This window comes from Telopea speciosissima, chromosome 1, assembly GCF_018873765.1.
Source record: "Telopea speciosissima isolate NSW1024214 ecotype Mountain lineage chromosome 1, Tspe_v1, whole genome shotgun sequence".
NCBI lineage: Eukaryota > Viridiplantae > Streptophyta > Magnoliopsida > Proteales > Proteaceae > Telopea > Telopea speciosissima.
Genome location: NC_057916.1, coordinates 68,624,589 through 68,644,735, shown reverse-complemented (window position 1 = coordinate 68,644,735; position 20,147 = coordinate 68,624,589). Strand labels below are relative to the sequence as shown.

At 40.5% G+C, this 20,147-nt stretch overlaps 1 protein-coding gene across 4 annotated transcripts in view; it reads left to right on the top strand.

The window, feature by feature from the left end:
- The first annotated feature begins 4,753 nt into the window (after window positions 1–4,753).
- LOC122639018 (probable serine/threonine protein kinase IRE4) overlaps window positions 4,754–20,147 on the top strand; it is a 34,679-nt gene continuing 19,285 nt past the window's right edge. For 3 of the 4 annotated variants that reach the window (XM_043831867.1, XM_043831863.1, XM_043831857.1), the window contains exons 1-6: window positions 4,754–5,172; window positions 8,935–9,029; window positions 9,138–9,350; window positions 9,584–10,933; window positions 12,625–12,797; window positions 12,900–13,146. In XM_043831867.1, coding sequence (XP_043687802.1) covers window positions 4,920–5,172; window positions 8,935–9,029; window positions 9,138–9,350; window positions 9,584–10,933; window positions 12,625–12,797; window positions 12,900–13,146 — 2,331 coding nt within the window. In that variant the 5' untranslated portion in view covers window positions 4,754–4,919. The remainder of the gene's footprint in view (window positions 5,173–8,934; window positions 9,030–9,137; window positions 9,351–9,583; window positions 10,934–12,624; window positions 12,798–12,899; window positions 13,147–20,147) is intronic. The other variant, XM_043831875.1, reaches the window with a different exon arrangement.

Genomic DNA, 20,147 nt, shown 5'->3' with positions numbered 1-20,147 from the left:
TACCTCGGTGGCACTGAGGGAAACAGATGAAAGATAGCATGAATGGGATTCTGTAGTTTGGGTTTAAACGATCTAAACATGTGTATATTAGTGTTATCTCATGCGTCTATTTGTAATTGTTTAGTTTGGATAGATAATTTTCAGGATGAAGGTATGTCATCTTCCTCCTTGGTAGCTTCGTTTTTCTTAGTGCATCAAAGCAAATTTCATGAGCAAAAAACAAGCTCGATCACATCAACCCAAATTCCAAATCTTTCTTCCTTTTTTTTTTGGTGTGTGTGTGTGTGTGTGTGTGTGTGGGGTTGGGGGGGAGGAGGGAGATTACCTCTGAGGTTCCTTACATCAGGAGTAAGGCAAAACAAGGGGGCCCGCTTGTGAAATGATTCAAACACCCCTGTTTTTATTGGGTTGGATCCTTCAGCTCCCACCATGACTGGAGAAGAGTCGAATACCAGCTTCTATCTCCATCGTAGATTTTGTAATCAATATTGATTCACATTTAAAAGTTTTAGCAATGGCATAAAGGAAGCGAGAATGGCTTAGGGACCTCTTAACAGAGATTCCTCTGTGGCTAAGCCAATACCTGCTATATCAATATCTTGTGATAATGAAGCAACATTATCAAGGGCTTATAATAAAGTCTACAATGAAAAGTCAAGGCATATCAGTTTAAGACATAGCTATGTAAGAGAACAACTCATCAAAGGAATTGTGACTATTAGTTATGTAAAGTCAAAGGAAAATTTGGCTGATCCCTTTACAAAAGGCCTGGGTAGGGATGTGGTATGGAAGACTTCCAGGGAGATGGGTTTAAAACTTTTAAATGAGAGGTAATCTGCAAGTGAAACCAACTAGACACTAGACCAACATCTAGTCAACTAGTTCAATGGAAAAACATTTGTAGTAATAACCGGTTATGCACTCAACTAGAAGAGATAAGATCTCTTGACATCTCAAGGTAGTGCATGTTTGTATGGAGAAACCGACGGAGGGTAGGATCAGTCCTTCAATGAGTCTATGCCTTATAGGAAATGCAAGTCATACAATTGCATTTTATTAGATTCACCCTATATAAGTGCGGGAAGTGGGGCCGCTTCTGCGAGATTCAAAGCTTGTCTCTAAGGCACTTATGAAAACCTAAGATAAAAGCACAAGGCCATAAATGTGGGGTGTTATTAAAACTATGTTCAAGTAAGTCATGTCTAGTATATTAGATTTATCGCTATAAAATTCTAAGTTCAAGACTACGGCTTTACTTCGTTTTTGACAAGAATCTTAATGTATTTTGACAACATAAAGATTCAAGTCGAAAGACACCTTTATGTAAGTATGATTTAAGAAGTACAAAAAGTTTATTGACTGAGGCTCAATTATTTTAAAAATTGGGAGAAATTGTTGAAATTTTCAAAATATTGATGTGGACTTTTAGTCCCACATCGGCTATGAAAGGAAAGCTCATTGGGTTTATATGTGTTAGTAGTAAGTAGTTATTATTATCACATGTAATGCTAGAAAGAGTATTGATATTAGGGTACCCGTCCGAGCGCGACGCGTGCGTGAGGCGCAATGTGGCGCTTTAATGGTGCACATTGCACTTCGCACGCGCTGCAAAGACGCAAGATGTCGCCTTAATCTTTTCTCGGGATCGACTGCGTTCCGATCAAAGGGTGCTTAGGATCGATCCGAATTTGGATCGGTGGTCGATCAAAGAGGGAGTGCAACCCTTGGTTTAACATTGACCCCAAGAGTTGCAGCCCACACGAATGTACCAGGGAGCCCACCAATAGTCATGACTCGTCAAGTGTCAAGCCATATGAGCCAATGGGTGTGACCCATCCTCGAACAGGCCTTGTGGGCCTATAAATGGGCCACGAATTCTTCTCACCCGTAGATCAAAAATAGCTTTTTTTTTTATCTTGGGAGGCGGTTTTGCCGCAACCCTTGCCGAGGATTAAGAGGGTGCAAATTCGGTTAATGTTTTCGTCGACTCAGCTTTCTTTACTCATCTCTTTTGTTCGTGATTTCTAATGGGATGATATACCCTCGACTTTTGTTAAATCAGAATTTAATTTTTTTTTACTTTTTGTACCCTTGATCTTTATCAATCCATTGATATGGGATTGTCCCGAAATCAGTATCTCTGCGTGTTGATTCTGATGATACGAATTGCTTGATTCGGGTGATTAGATACAAATTCCTTGAACCGTTTCTATTTGCAATATCCTCAAGAGGTCCATTTGGTTGCAAGGAAATAAAGGGAGGGAAAATGAAATTAAAACAAACTAAAATTAGAAACTATATATAAAAAAAAAAAACTATATATTTCTGTAAATAGCCACAAAATATTCAAATATGATTATTAAATTTTGCTATATTTTTTGTAATCAAAATCCATTGATTTGAAAAGGAAAATAAAATATTCTATTTGAAAATTTTAATTAACAAATTTGGTAAGAGTAAGGTAGTTACACGAGTAAACAAAAATTTTGCTATATTTCTTCCTTTCTCTCTTCTTGTAAACAGATGGAGCTAGGGGAAATTTTCAACGAATCTCAGTATGGAAAGCATCATCGAAATTTTCTTTAAAAAGAAAGGAATCTCTTCTTGCTTATGATAAAATTTTCCTGGGTGAATGGGCTACATTTGTCATGTGGAGGCCGGACTTGGTCATTCTAATATTTGGTGAACAGATAGTTATCCTAAGGGTACATTAGTTACTACTTTCATGGAAAAATATATATTTAACTCAATGGCCAAATTTATAAAGTGGCAAAACTCTCCAGCTTCAGCTGAATTGTTTAAATATTCAGAGTCTCCTTCACATTTCTTCTTATAAATTTTTTTCTTGTTGTATTTTGTTGGGGCAAAAAATAAATAAATAAAAATTCACAAATTAGAATAAGGGAAAAATAACGTTAATTGGTCGCGTGGTTAGTGTGTTCGTACACCTACACACAAACCAGTGTCTTTGTGTGTGAAAAGACCATTCAGCCTCACCTCGTGAGGTTTGCCAATATTTTAAGGCACCCCCACAAAATATGGAACTTATCAATGGCTCCCCTGATTTAGGAAAAAATTTACACACACCCCTTACCATTACTCAAGGGTTGTTAAGTGGTGATGTCAACAAGTTAATTTTTTAAAAAGACAATTCTACCCTTATTAGTATATGAACTACCTATTCTATCCTTTCAAATAAAAGAAACAAACACATCCCTTCTTCTTCCTCCCATCCCTCTCCCCCACATCCGCCCCTCTTTTGTACCTTACCCTCCCCCAACTCCACCTTTACCATGCCCTCCTACCCTTTCCTTCTCCAACGGCCAATGCCCCCCCCTGTTTGAAGGTTTTTCTTTTTTAAAGATTGCAGGTCTATTAAAGAGTAAAGACACGCAAGTGGAGGAGAAAAGGAGTCGTACATATCCATACCTGTTCAATGCCATTCCCAAACTTACTAAGAACAATACAAGTCTTCTTACATACACTTTCCTACTTTTTTTTTTGTGGGGTTGGGGGTGGGGGGGAGTGTGAGGGCCAAGGGGGAGGGAAAGATCCTACCAGCTACAAGCAACCTACGTCCAAACACAGGACCATGCAAAATAACCACTTGTTCCCCCTAAAATGAAAAATCTCACCCTTGTTGATGCCCTTGCTCTCGTTCTCATTGGCTTGTGCTTGTGCAAGGGCCACACAGTCTGATAGTGATCTCCTGTCCCTTTTTTTTTAATTATAAAGTGAAGGGATTGAGTTCCCTGTCCAACTGTGTAGCATATGCTAGCGCCTCCTTGTGTCTATCTCTCTCCTCACACAATAGGGGTAGCTATCTCATTTCATAAGAGGGGGGAGAGAGATAGACATAGAGAGGCATTAACGCACGCTACATAGTCTAATAACGTTATTTTCCCCAATTATTATTAAAAGAAATTGACTTTAGAGAAACTTTGTTCGTGTAAAGGAAAATATACACTTTCTCCCCCCTAATACTTTGGGCACACACTCTCTCCTCCCTGGCTATAGAAGCCACTAATTTATGAATCATGAGACATTCTCTCTCATATGTCCATTGACTTGGAATGGGAGATTAGCATTTCAAAACACAGAATCAGAGATCAAATCAGTCTCTACCGGTTGGAACAAGTCTCAAGAATCCTATAATCGGCCCTTAGATCTAAAAACTCACTTATTCTAGAGTTCCTTGGCATGAATTGATCGGAATCGGGATCGATTACGATTGATTTTTAGGCCTATTGTATGAGGAGAGATAGAAAATAGAAGAAAAAATTCAAAAAAAAAAGGAATTTGAGGAGAGATTATATTTTTGTCCTTTTTATTTTCTTTTCTTGACATCCAAAATAGTCTGGGAGGTGCCGACACAGACAGGCGCGTTTACATCTCTACCCAATTGTATTTTTGAATACTCCAGCTAACCGTTGAACTAGCGTCATCTGTGCCACGTGTACCAATTAACGGACCCCCTCATGAGTCCTCTCCACGTACGCTCATCTCAACGTACATCTTAGGTGCCAACTGTTTAGTTTTCAGACTTTATTCGTTTCGTACACACCTTGCCGGAGTTTACTTGTCCAGTTTCCCGCTCTCTCTCTCTTACCTCTTCGACGAAATGAAAGAGACAATATAAATTTAAATTTAAAAACCATCGTTAAAGCTCTTAAACTACACACGCTTTCTCTCTCTCTCTCTCTCCTTTGCTGACGCAGTTTAAGACGGCGCGCTAAACACCCTTCTCTCAGCTCCAGGGTTCTAACCTTTTCCCTTTAGATTGTCGCTTGAGCTAGCCTGAGTTTCAATTCGATTCAATTCACTGGAGGAAGCCCGTTTCTGTTGCTGGAACAACATGTGAAACAGATAATTGGGGATTGTAGTTGTATCGTGAAATTTGGCACAAGAAATCTGTTTTAATGTCGGGCGCCAATAATAAGGACGATGATTCGTCCATTGAGATGGGTATTCCGTCCGGACTAAATCGTATTAAGACTCGACGAGTATCTTCTTCGAAGGATGGGTTGAGTTCCTCCGAAGTTGACGATTTGCCTTCGGTCATCAATTCCCAAACAGTGATTCGTGAGAGATCCTCTAGCGGAGTTCCTAAGCCTCTGGAAAAGAAGATAACGGTAGAGGAAAAGCATGGGAAGACCGATGGAGGTCAAAAAGGTTTGGAACTTGGGTTCACTGTTGTAGAGTTTGAGGTTTTCTATGCTTGGGGTGTCTCTTCATATTAAGATTCTCATAAGATTCACCTGATAATTGTTTCATTCAACTACTATGGCGAGGGACCTTCATTTAAAGATTCATCTAAAGGACTGTCTGTTAATTCTGCAATTTTAGTTTTGTAAATTAAAAAAAAAAAAAAAAATCTTATTTTGTTTTCCACAAAAATCGAAGTTGTCTACTGCATCCATGTAAAGTATTAGCCCATGTTTCGTAGATTACCGTATCTTTTCTCACTTCTACAGAATGTGACTTAGACTCAAAATTTGACCCTTTCAATCTATGAGTTTGAGAGGTTTCTGTATTATTTGTCTGATTTAACACCTTGGGTTTGTCTTCCCTTGCAGTCGCATGTTGCTATGGTGGAAAAAAATGCAATAGTTGCGGTTCACCAGTTTTTGGCTTTTCTAGCAATTGGCCTCCTTGTGATTGCTATCTACAATTCAGCCAGTTGTGTTATATTTTGTTGGGTCGGTTGTTTAGGCTATTGGTATGTAAAGTAGACATTAGATGCAGAGGAGGATTTTCCTTTACCATCTCTCTTTGAATTCTCCACTTTTCTGCTTCCTTCTTGTGACTTTGCATGTGTGCTGGTTTTGTGGTAATGGTCCTTAGCAGATTCCATCTGGGCTTGGAAAACATGATCAACTGGGTTTAAAGGAATAGGAAATTGTCCTGGACACTAGTACTTGAATCCAAGGCAACTTGATAATCAGCACTGCAAACAAATAAATATTAGAAAAAATAAAAAATTCTTATTACTCAACCAGTTTGTCCTATTGTGAAACCTGAACTAGGGGGAAAAAATGAAACTTGGAAGGAAAGACAAAATAGAAAACATTAAAGGCAAATATGCAAAAAGCTTTGTGAAGGACTTGGATGGAACTCCATTTTATTTGTTGTTAAGGACACCTTGAGCTTGTACTATTTGGAAGTCCTGTAATTCGATGGGAAATTCATACTTGGTCTTCAATATTGTCCCACTGGCAATCCATATTATGGGTTGTTGTGCATTGGTGCATCTATTAGATGATGCGGAGGAAATTGAGGTGGCTAGAAATGTTTTATTCAGCTCTCTTGAGAAATACCAACAAAAAAGGCGTACCTAGAACACGAGGCTCCCGCCACTGCGGGGTCTGGGGAGGGTCAATATTTACGCAGCCTTACCCCAGCTTCGCGGAGCTCCCGCCACTGCGGGGTCTGGGGAGGGTCATAATGTACGCAGCCTTACCCCCGCTTCGCGGAGAGGCTGTTTCTAGAGACCAAGGAATCAATGCTAATTCAGCTAACCAGGGATGTTGTCTTTCAGTATTCAGAACATTGTAGAGCTGTTCTCTGTGTCATGTTATTGGCTGAACTTTGAGTTAGTGACCTTGTGGGTTTTTGTCTTATGGTCCTTGGCTGCCAATGACCTTGCCTGTACTTGGCCAAAAACTGTGTTTTTGTGGAAAATTCTTGTATTTAGGGAACTTTCTACCCTAATCCACAACTTTGTACGTTGCTTTTCTTGTTTTAGTGAAGTATATTTGCATAACCAAGAGTACACAGGAAAAAAAAATATTGAGGTGATTTCTTTGCTGGGAGACACCACGGACACCATATCAGCTAGAAGATTGCTGCGAGCTAAGAAGGTGGGTGTTTGGAATTAGGTTGCTTGCTAGAGGTGAATTTAGAGGGATCACTAATGGTCTTAAAAGTTAGGGACACGAAGTTGGAAAAACCATGGTACCTAGCGGAATGGGTGGTTTTTCTGGAAATGCCAATTAAGTCACCCTGGCTTATCCTTGAAAAGTATCAATAAATTCATACTATCCTTTCCTCAGTTTGATGTTCCTTTGTCTTTTCTGCCTCTCCATAGAAGGAGATAATATCCTGAAGTATTCAACTTCAACCCAAGCCACAATTTTTTTTAACTTAGGACTCCTTTTTTGATTTCCTTCTATTGGTTTCATTTCACAAGTTGAACAGACATGGTTTGGATCCTCATGCCAAATGGTTCATTTTCTTGTAAATTCCTTTTCAACAGCCTTGGTCCGAACATATTTCTGACATAAGATCACTTGGAAGGTCTCAGCTTGCCCAAAATGTGGTTACTGGTTGTGAACCGTCAAACACCTCCTCTTCACCTATTACAAGTTTGCAAGGGGGATATGGCACAATCTTTTCAGTTTCTTTGGTTCGACTCTGGCACACCGGACAATGTTGGTGTTATGCTCCTTTTAACAGGGGGCAAATTTGTATGGAGGTTATGCTGTTAGTGATGATGTGTTTTTTGTGGGCATAAAGGAAGGTTAGCATTTCCTATGATCATTGTCCATTTCACTCATCAGCTCCCAGTTGTGGTCATTGTACACACCAATACCATTAGGGATGCTACTTGGGCTGCTTCTGTATTTTTCAGGAATTTCTACTGATGCTATCATTCCCAGCTAAATTCCAGTACATATCACATATGCGTGTAGTAGAATGTGTAAGGATTCTATTCAAGTTGCGATAATGGAATTGCACACAGAAGTTAGACAAGCATGTTACCTCAGGCGCAAAGATTTATTTGGCTGTTTTTATTAGTTGGTCCAGCAAGGGCATCAGTTGTCCAAAACTGTTTCTGATAGGTGGGGAATGGACCCGGGGGGGGGGGGGTGGGGGTGGGGGGGGGGGGGGGGGGGGGGGGGGGGGGGGGGGGGGGGGGGGGGGGGGGGGGGGGGGGGGGGGGGGGGGGGGGGGGGGGGGGGGGGGGGGGGGGGGGGCGGGGCGCGGGGGGGGGGGGGGGGGGGGGGGGGGGGGGGGGGGGGGGGGGGGGGGGGGGGGGGGGGGGGGGGGGGGGGGGGGGGGGGGGGGGGGGGGGGGGGGGGGGGGGGGGGGGGGGGGGGGGGGGTGAGGGTTGGGGGGGGGGGGGGGGGGGGGGGGGGGGGGGGGGGGGGGGGGGGGGGGGGTGGGGGGGGGGGGGGGGTTTTTTTTGAAGAGGGGAAGAGGGGGGGGGGGCCAAGTCACCTTGAAGGGAGAACCTTGACTCTCTCTCAACTTAGGGAATACCACTCCCAAGACGTAAGGAGTATAGGTTTCACATATACACCTCAATGGAACCCCCTTTACATTTATAGGGTTCCAAAGAGAGGAGAAGATGAGGGACGAGCTCACCGACTCTCAAACCGAGATGTTGGCTCGATACCAAGTTGAAACTCAAAGGTAGATCGAATCTGGTAAGAGAAGAGTATACAACAAGAAGAAGAAGAAGGAGAGAAGAGATGAGAAGAAGAGAAGAGAATGGGAGAATCGATTGTGTGTGTTGAGAGATTCTCAACACACATATTAGCTTCATTCATTAAGTCTTCCAAATTACACAAGCCTCCCTAGGGAGGTAAGGAGAAATAAAACAATAAAGTAAAAATACAACTTAGTCATGTCTTATAACTAGACAATGCAGAACTACCCTATACAAGATATTCTAACAACTCTAACAGAATTCAGGCCCTTGCACCCTCGGTGAACATTTATTTTGATTGGATGCCTGGAATAAATTCCACGACAAATGACCTGGCCAAGCAAGGGGTATGGAGGGTGGGGTGTCTATTGGGTCTCTTCCAATGTAGCAAGTTTTAGGCTTCTCGCACTTTCTTGCCTGTTCTTATTTTCTATCTAGTAATGCTTTAATTATTCATTGAAATGGATACACAGGTGTGATGTTTGGTTGTATAAATTGTACAGGACATCGTAAAGGGAGTAAGATTGCTCGATGGTTCAGTTCATATCTCACTAAGGATTCTAACCAAGCATTTAATGATATTTCTTCAAATACTGAGGTTAGGTTTAGCATTTGACTATCATAAGTTATACCACCATGTATCACAATATCTTGTGCTTTCTACTGTTTGAAAGTATTAATCATGCCCTGCCTCCAATTTTGGCAGATCGGAAATTCAGCTGCTAAGTCACTTGATAAGGAAGTTTTTGTTGGAACGAAATATAGTGCAGCTCAGAAATATTTAATTGGAAAGCAATCATCAAAGTACAGCATATCCACAAGAAAATTACCAAAAGGTATAAGCTTTTCCCATGAATTGGGACCAAAAGGTGGTATTCGACATGCTCAGCTGCGAGCTCACAGCTATAATGATTTGAAGGTACAGCTGTTAACTGGCTCTTCTGAGATATTGTAAAATTTTGAGATGATAATGTGTACCAATTTCAATTTTATTTCACTTCATACATCTTTTAGGCAGAACTACTTCTATTTTAATGTTCAATAATTTTAAGTATGCCTGACTTTATTCAGTAATTTATTTGTTTTTTGTGGTTTCTCTATATATATTTTACATTCATCTCCTCTTTTTATTTGGTCTGAGTTGATATTCAGGAGCTTTTGGGATCTTTGCATTCAAGGTTTGATACTGCAAAAGAAGTGGTGAATGTAGAGCTGGCTAATTTTGCCGGGGATCTTGTGGATATTCTAGAGAGGAAGGGCTCCTCATCTCCAAAAGGACATAAAGTAATGGAGGACCTCCTAATTTTTGCCAGGAAATGTGTGGAGATGACCTCATGCGAGTTCCGTGCAAAGTGTGAGGGGATCGTGCAGGATCTAGCAGAGAAAAGGTGGAACCATGAAGCAGGATTACTGAAGCAGCTCTTTACACGTATGCTTTTCATTTTGACTCGCTGCACGAGGCTATTGCAGTTTCAGAAAGATAGTGAGCCAATCAATGAGGATTCTCTTCATAAACTTAAGAAATGTTTAGAAAGTATTCCTGCTGTTGAAATGCGCTGGTTGCCCAAACCAGGCAGTGCAGATTATGGTTCAGGTAGTGCTTTGAAACAGAAGGACAGTAACAAACATCAATTGCAGGGAGGGGATAAGGTATATGATAAGGTATATACTGTCCCTGTGATGTCCTGTTCTGGATCTGAAGAACTATCGGATGACAGTGACACCACTTCCAAAAAGAACTCTGATGCTTTAGTAAAAAAGTCATTTTCTCAAAATTCACAGATTGATGATTTCCATTCAAGTGAAAGTAGAATCTTGGAATCTGATCCATGCAACTCTGCTTCTCGTAAAAGGAAGGTTTTCTCCTCATACCAGGATGTGGCCATTCAACAGTGCCATAAATCTGATGATATTTTACCTGGAAAGTTTATTCATAAGTCCTGTTCCAGTTCACTTAATGAACAAGAGCAGTCTTTTGATGAATCTGATTCAGTTATCTGTCGGATCTGTGAGGAAACTGTTCCAACTTCTCATTTGGAATCACATTCCTATATATGTGCATATGCAGATAAGTGTGATTTAAAATGTTTGGATATAGATGAACGCCTCTCAAAGCTCGCAGAGATATTGGAACAAATTGTAGATTCTTGTGGTGTGAATTTTCATGAACCCTATAACAGTCCTGATATTTCAAGAGTACAGACAACAAGCTCCTTGGTTGGATCAGAAGGGAATTCTCCCAAAATAATTGAGTGGCACAACAAAGGAGTGGAAGGAATGTTTGAAGATCTCCATGAGATGGACACAGCTTGTTTAGATGATTCTCATCTTTCTACTTCCGGTAATTTGAAGGGTCAATTTGGTCTAAAGTTTGGCTCTGGTGCACTGGCGTCTAATGGAAGTGTCACATCATTATCCTCCACAAATACCCCAAGGGCAAGCCATTTTGATTTGTTCTGGTTAGAACACAACAATCCCTCTGAGCCAGAGGATGTACGGCAGGTGAGTTAGCTAGACATTGATTAGACTCTGTTTTCTAACCCAGTTGTCTGCATTTATTAGATTTGTCAATAATATGCATTTAAAGCCATGTTTCTGAGAGTAGAAATATTTCTTTTAAGGAACATAAGCTTTCATACATAAATTGAATCTCTTTGGATTGAATAATTACCTCAGCAGTCCATGCTATTGATGAAACATTATCTGTCCTGGAACTTCAGGAGTGAACTAGTACTTCGGCTGTTGGGCATCGTTGCCTAAGGGATAATAAACTAGGAGGGTCTATGTCTTGCGGAAAACAATCCGCTTGGAGCCTAGATACTCCAGGGATAAACTGTGAACCAGTAAATCCAATTGATAATGGGATGAAGTCCTTGATTTGTCTTGATATGCATCTGTATGGTATCCATGACTCACAATGTTGAGTGACTTGAGTCCACAGTGAAAGTAGCATGTGGTTGAAATTAAAGTTGTTCTATTTCAATTTATTGTTACTCTTTTCTTTCCCTAGCTCGGAGTAAAAAGCTTGTCAGGTGTTACACTTTATTCCCTGTGATACCCTATGTTTTCTTTTCTCTGTTCTGCCTATTCAATTCATTATGATGGAGGGTCCTATGCATGGAACTAAATCTCGGTCGAACTGACCAAAATCTCCGAGTTGTCTCGGTTTCGTGCTTGGTTGAAATGAAACCCACGAAACTCATGGTTGAAACCCAAGTTTCCACTTTCGACCTTGGGTTTCTACCTAGGGAGGCCCAGGGTTGAAACCTCGAAACAAGATCCAGCATGTCTAGGTTTTGGGCCTGACCGAAACCAGGTCCGAAAACGAGATCTCGATCCTTGGTCCTATGAGGTCAATAGGATTATCTTGCTTTGTTATTAGAATCGAGGTTATTATTTCATAACATGTTTATTTTGAATTTTTTTTGAGTTTTGTCCAGCCTGAAGCTCCCGATCTTTTGATGAGGACTCTGATTACCTTAATTTCCCCTTTAAAACTTCTATTCAAGGTATTTTTTAGAGGCTAAGAGACTCAACTAAGGACTAAGAACTTGGTTTTAATATTCTATACTTCTATACCTTAGAAAGAGATTCTTTTGTCATTGTTTCCATTCCCTATTTGTGCTCTTGGTTCCTGCTAACTTTGGTGGATAAGATTTGCACCGAGTTCTGAAAGGTTTTGCTTAATTCTGTTCATTTTGGTGCATTTATATCAAGAGTTTCTAGTTAATATTTCAGGCTTTAAAAATTGTTGGAAGTAGGATCATGATTGAGCTGTACGCATGAGGGGACCCATGAGTTGTGCCCTTAAATATTTCAGCAGTTACTACTGGTTTGAAATCTCTAATATCCAAGCATGCCAATCTATTAGGTCACAAGTTACTGACTCATCACTCATGGTTATTTCAAACAAGAAATTTATTGATTGGGGTCATTATCCTGTTGATATGGGAATGGGTTAGTTATACAACTCTGCTCCCATTACTTTCATTCCAGCCATTGTAATATGGGAATTTGAGACCTGCTTCCTGCTCGTTTCTTCATCTTACAGTTCAATGTTTGATTCATGAAGGTGATTTTTTTACTATGGATTTGTTTTCAATTATTGTTTGACCTTTCCTATATGGAGGCTATGTTTTATACTCTTATATGGAGAGTTTATGTGTACTAATATCTGGAACTTTAATTTGCAGTTGACTGACCTTGCAGACATAGCCCGCTGTGTGGCAAGCACACATCTTGCAAAAGAAGCAGCTTCTGAGTATTTGCTTGCATATATGAATGATTTACAGTATATTTTACAGCAAAGCAGGGTGAAAGCTCTTGTAATTGACACGTTTGGGAGCCGAATAGAGAATCTTATTAGGTAATTGTTGAAATTGAGTAATGTATTATTTCTAATCATATTTGTACCCTCCTCGTTGTTTTTTACTTTCTGTTTCCAACACCCTGTGAAAATGATACCCAGGGAAAAATATATACTAGCTTGTGAGCTAATGAATGGAAAAAGTATCAGGAGTGAAAACAAGGATAAAGAAGGTGTTGAATTCACTGTGGATAGTGCATCACAGAGTAGTGCACTGTCATCTCCTTCACATTCCTCTCACAGTACAAGCATCGATGACTTTGAAATTATGAAACCAATCAGCCGTGGTGCCTTTGGGAAAGTCTTTCTTGCACGAAAACGAACAACAGGAGATCTATTTGCCATAAAGGTGAACATTCTGTTATATTATCCTCTTTTCTTCCCCCCCCCCCCCCTTCTTTATTATTGCTTATCTGAAGTAAGGTTGGCTAGTCAAAGTCATAAAGTAATGGTCTTGTGCATAAAACATTACAAACTTAAAGGTCTTTGTTGGATATCCGCTTTTTCATCATACTGGTAGTTTTTTTTTTTCCGCATTTCTCTTTTGCCCAATCTAGTAATTAGTACTGAAGTCAACCTGGTGGTCACATTTGGCTTTGTTGTGGTTGGGGACCAAAATCTACCACAATATCTTAGAAATTAACCAAAATCAAAGAACAAACAAGAATTCAATATGACGAGAATTTATGTGGTCGGTAATGGTTGCTACATCCAAGGGAGTGATAATCTGGTTTTACTGCTATTTGTAGTCGCAAGCACTATATAGATTTTAATCCCATAGCTCTTACCAAGGACCTCTAAAGTCAGTACACTTGCAATCCTCTCACTCACAAGTCAAGTGAATACACAAGTAGTAAATGGAGAAGAAAAAGATGCTTGAATATGTAAAGAACCCAGTGAAATAGCATAATTTCCTTGAGGTAGAACTTGTTCGATGGTCAGGCTGGAAGTTCACAAGGAAAGGATTCAATACTTTTGGTTTTCAATTTGGGCTGTTTTCATATGTCAAAACATTGGTATTTATGTCTAGGGGATTAATATCTTAACTGTGGTCTCTTAAGGGTTACTTTAGATATTATGTTTGATAGTTTTCTTTAATGAATTTATTTACGGTTTTTTTGTTATTTTACCTTTTTTTTCCAAAGTAAATCTGCTTATAGTTTTCTAGTAATTTAAATTTTAAAACGTCAATATGGTTAGCAAACATGATTGATATTTATACTAATCACTATGTTTAGCAAAATGTGATTGATATTTATCTAACCCTAGATTTTCTGTTTATTATAGGGTAAAAGTATTTATAGTAAATCTGGTTTTCCTATTTTTAAACTGCATTTGGTGTACTTTATGTGGTGATCTGTCAGTTATTTAAAGAGCCTTTAACCATTCAGTTGTAGAGTTAAATTGGCTCTTCTCTCTTTTTGATCATTTAGGATTTAGTTATACTCTATGTTATCCAGACAATGTAAAGGATATTTAAGTGGTGCAAAGATTCCATTACTTGCATTTATATTGGCTACATGAAGTTCCCAAGCAACATAGGTTGCTGTTATAAATAAAGTTGCACTCCAAACATGGGAGAATATTGATCAGTAAAGTTTAGTTTTTTTTTTCTTTGGGGGGGGGGGGGTGAATAAGTTTAGGTTTTTACTGGTGCATGGCAGCCATTTGAAATTCAAGGTAGCAATCGAGCTGAGATTTTCTTTTTGGTTCTTTAAAGTCATATTATTAATGGGTCAGTCATAATTGTAAACAGAGGGACAACTCCCAAATGCTGGCAGTATTGTTGATGAAAAAAGTTTAGCCTTTAGTGGTGTTTACCAGCCTTTCATTCTAGGTATTGACTTAGGTGGGATCTTCTTCTCTCCATTTTACTTTATTCTTCTTTTCTTTCTATAGCAGTTCCTTTGGCCAGGTCAACCCTCCTTCACATTGCTCAAAGATGATGGTCCATGTGGAAACTGGAAACCTAATCTTTGCTAACTCTGCCAAGACAAATCTTTGAGATGTGCTCAACATTGTCTACCTCGTCTCAGATTCTTCTTAATCGTGTCTTCCTGTACCTATCCCTGGAACCTATCTTCCCCTTTTTAGCATAAAATCAACCTTGTTCGAGTACCAAGCTTGTTATTCCTTGCTTCCTTCTACTTGAGGCTCCATTGTAAATTTGAATAACTACAACCGTTCTTGGCTCATTCTAACTTGGTCACATTTTTAATGATTTAGCTGATTAGACTGGATCATAACATGGGGTATAAACTTCTGTTCAGCTGCCATAAACTGACTTCACTAGTCCAATGTAAAGGGAAACCTTTCTCGCTTCTCTCCCCCTTGTATGTAACACCTATAACCTCACATTACCGACCAGACCATGACTCTTTGGGATTCCTGTCCCTGTGCTGACTTCAAAAGAGACGTACCGCCTTTTTTGCAGTCGGGTGATAAAGATGCACAGAACATGGGGTAGAAACTTTTTAGCTGACTAGACTGGATATTAACATGGGGTATAAATTTCTGTGCTGCTTCCCTAAACTGATAAGGGAACCTTTCTCGCTCCTCTCCCCCTTGTATGTAACACTAATAACCTCACATTGCTGACCAGACCATGGCGCTTTATAACTATTCATTCTCTAAATCCTATCTCTGGCTTGCTATAGAGTTCTGGACTTCTGGAAGCTGTATGTACAACTTTATTTGCAATCAGCTAAAGATGGATCTAAGCGTAAATGGAGAAAGTATATTCACTCAGGGGGCCTTGAAAAGAATTGTATAGATAGGTAGGCTCTACTGAAATTACAGTAATAGACTCTATGCATCAAGCATTTATAGGGCCTTGAAAGCATCACGCCATCAAGAAATTTGGATGGAAAACTCAATTAGTAGCATATTTGTCATGGTGCCAAGGTGATGGCTATGTTACCCCATATCGTATGCCCATTCCAAGTATGTACTCTTCTTCCCTTCTTTTTCCTTCCCCCCCCCCACCCTTCACCTCCTTTCTCTTTTCCCCCTGGGTCTGATCTGGTGCCTTGACACCCAAAGTGACCCATTTTACCCACAGTCACCTTGTCACCTAGGCATCACCTTGATAACTATGATGAAACCTCTAAATACTAAATAGACTTCATATGACTGCATGTTATTCAGTTATTGAGAGTTGAGACTGCTACCATGACTCTAAATGGATAAATCTCTTCATAAACTGATATCCTTCACTCAAACAATGTCAGATTGGAAAGACTTTGGGTTGTTAGATCGGTAACCGAAGAAAACTTTGATTACATTAAAATACAAACCCCTTCCTCCCCCCTCCCCCCACAAAAAGAAAAAAGAGGGAGGGGGGGAGGATGCGTACAATAAGTGAAGGGAATAGCCATGGAGGGTAGTCTTGGTTTGGGTAATGTTCCTAGGAGTAATAATACTCTTCTTTAAATGGTTGTGGAGATTCCGTAGGGAGCTATTTAGCCTTTGGCACGTAGTGATCTCTTCCAAATACAGTATGGGTGGGATTATGGAATGAATAGAAGGACCCTCTTTTCCAGGCACATTAGATGTATTGTGGGAGATGGAATCCACATCAAGTTGTGGGAGGATTCATGATGGACTGATTCTCCTTTGTACACTAGATTTCCCAGGCTCTTTAACATTCTCAGGGTGAACAATTGGACCATTTTCAATTGTGTGGTAGAGTTGGTGGCTGGGTTGTCTTGAAACTTTGGCTTTAGGAGGGATTAGGAACAGCAAGAGGTCACTGAGTTGATTAGTCATTTGAATGATGTGTTCTTTCCCTTAAATGAACCTGATAGTTGTATTTGGTTCCCATCTCCAGATGGGATTTCTCAGTGAAATCGTTTTTTGTTCCTTATATATCACAAGCCCTCAACAATTTGGCCTACCCTTTCAGATTGATTTGGAAAATTCAGGCTCCTCTGAAATACAAAGCTCTGGCTTGGGAGGTGAGCTGTGAAATTAGTAAACACATTGGATAGACTGCAGAGAAGGGGGAATAGCAGCTGTATTTTTCCTCAAGTTTGCCTACTCCATGTGTTGATTGGGGAATCCGTCTGTCATCTACTCATCTTTTATCCTTTCTCTAGGGCAGTCTGGGACCACTTGGTCTCTTTATTTGGTCTGAACTTGAAGTTGGAAGTTAAAGAATGTAGGAGAGCAAGGAATAAGTTGAAAGTAAAAGGTTGGAGAAGAAGAAGAAGAGATGATGGTGCAATGTTGTGTGTTAGAGAGTTGTCTCTACACACCTATATTACTTCACTAATAAGATGAAAGAAATTACATACACCTCCCTAGGGACGTAAAAGGTGAAAAAGAGAAATTACAATATAAGGCAACAAGACAGCAAAGTAGTTCCTAAATACCCTAACACTCCCCCTCAAGCTGGAGAATAAATGTCATGCATTCCCAGCTTGCATAACAGGGCATTAAATTGGAGAGAAGTGAGTCCTTTGGTGAAGATGTCTGCCAATTGATCACCAGTCTTCACAAAAGGGGTGCAAATGCAACTACAGTCTATCTTCTCCTTGATGAAGTGTCGATCCACTTCGATGTGCTATGTTCTGTCATGTTGCACCAGATTGTGAGCAATGTTTATAACTGCCTTGTTATCACAGTAGAGCTGCATAGGTCCTTCAGTATCAAACCCCAACTCCTGGACCAATCGTATCAACCATATGAGTTCGCAAACTCCATGAGTCATAGCCCTAAATTCTGCCTCTACACTGGATCTAGCTACAACAGGATATGTTTTGCTTCTCCATGTGACTAAGTTACCATCCACAAATGTGCAATAAAGCTCAACCAGGAATACCCATCAAACTGGGAATACCCATTCTTCAGAATAGCCTGCCTGAAGCACTCAAACCATGCCTTTGGGGACTGTTTGAGTCCATATAAAGCTTTCTTGAGAAGACACACCTTCCCTTCAGCTGAAGGAAACTTGAAGCCAGGAGGGGGCTGCATGTACACTTCCTCCTCTAAGTCACCATGGAGGAAGGCATTCTTCACATCTAACTAATATAGTGGCCAATCTCTATTGGCTGCCAATAATAAGAGAACTCTTATAGAATTGTGCTTAGCCACAGGCGCAAGCGCCTCTCGATAGTCAATACCATACACTTGATTGTACCCTTTGGCCACCGACCTTGCCTTGTACCATGGTGACTTTACCATCTGATCGATACTTGATTGTGTATACCCACCTGCATCCAATTGGAAATCTTCCCTTGAGGAGATCTACCAATTTTCAGGTACCATTTTTCTCAAGAGCCATCATTTCTATAGACATGGCTTGCTTCCACTTTGGGTCAGACATAGCCACAGTGACATTTTTGGGAATGGAAATAGAAGAGAGGGCAACACTGAAGACAACACCTATAGGAGAAAGAGCATCATAGGAAACAAATTGGCCTATAGGATTAGTGCAAGCCCTCTTTCCTTTCCTAACAACAATAGGAAGGTCGAAATCAAAAGGAAGAGAAGGGATGTCATCAGAAGGAAGAGAAAGGATGTCACCTGACTGAGGAGGCTGTATCTCAGGATGTGGATCCAAAGAGGACTCTTAGCAGGTCTTCTTCTTCTTTCCCTTTCTTTTGTACATAGTGAACTCCTTCTCCTTACCAGTATCAACACCTGAATTATCACAAATATCAACAATTGCCACCTCTTTATGTTTCCCAACATCAATTTGAAATTAATGAATAAGCATGGGGGGAAGAAAAGGGATGACATCAGTAGCCTCTTCACTCCTACTATTCTCCCCCTAAAGAGGATGCTGATGAGAAGTAAAGAAGGGAACATACTCAAAGAAGGTGACGTCTTTGGAAAGAAGTCGCCGGCGGGAAGATGGATGGTAGCACTTGTAGCCTTTGGAACAGAATGAATACCCAAGAAAGGGCATCTAAGGGCCTTGGGATCAAGCTTAGTCCTAGCAGATTTATTGACATGGACATAGCAGACATACTCAAACACCTTGGGAGGAATAGAGAAAGCAGAAGTATGGGGAGACAATGTTTCCAAAGGGGATTTGGAGCCAAGAAGTTTAGTGGGCATGCGGTTGTTAAAAAGGCAGCAGTAAGAAGGGCATCAGACCAAAAGGTGGACATGCATGCCGAAGAGGAGACTCGTAGTGAGACGAGTTTTTCTCTCAGCCACCCCATTCTGTTGGGGTGTGTCAACACAAGCAACTTGATGGATGATGCCATTGTCAGTAAAAAAAGTTTTGGAGTCCGCCATACATATACTCCCCCCCCCCTTTATCAGAACAAACAATTTGAATTCAAGTACCAAATTGAGTAAAAATCAGCTGATAAATTTTTTGAAAGGCATTGTAGACATCACTCTTTTGTTTCATCAAAAAAGTCCAAGTGGACCGGGAATAGTCATCGACAAATGAAACAAAGTAATGATAACCAAACAAAGAAGTAGTGGGAGCGGCCCCCCAAACATCATGGTGCACAATATGGAAAGGAATATTGGGTCTATTACCATGATAGGGATAAGGAGAACAACAATGTTTAGCAAACAAACAGGATTCACACTAAAATACATGGGAAAGAGGAATAGAAGAAAACAAATGTGGCAATTTTTTTTTAATAACACCGAAAGATGGGTGGCCCAAACGTTGATGCCACAACATCATAGAGTCAACAGTACTGGTGTCACTACGCCCACATGCGTAGGACTGAGCAGTAGGTAGGGGGGATGCTCCTGGATTAAGGAGGTAGAGTCCCTTTTCCTCACGTCCACTGCCAATAATTCTCGTTGTCACCATATCCTTGAAAACACAATGAGATGGAAAAAAAGTGACATAGCAATTCAAGGATTTAGTTAGGTGGCTCATAGTAAGAAGTTAGTGTTAAACTTAGGAACATGAAGAACGGAGTGAAGAGAAATAGAAGAAGTGACATGGACATTACCCTTACCAGAGATAGAAGAAAGAGAACCATCAATGGCCCTAAGCTTTTCCTTACCAGAACAGATAGAGTAGGAATCATAACACTGAGATATGCCGGTCATATGGTCAGTGGCTCCAGAGTCAATGACCTACGTAGAGTAGAGGCAGTGGAAGAAGCAGATGTAGAGGTCTGTAAGGTAGAAGCTGAAGAATCTTGTATTGTAGGTATAGAAGAAGAGCTATCCAGATATGACATAACCCTGCGAAACGCTACAATATCATCCTGAGTGAGAGAACTGGTGTTTGTTTGTAGTCCAGATAGATATCCCATAGGTTCAACCTCAGCCATCATAGTGTGTGCTATGGCTCCCCATCTCCTGTTGCCATGCATACCAGGGGTGGCAGCCATAAAGCATCCAACATCTCTCTCTAGTATGGCCAGA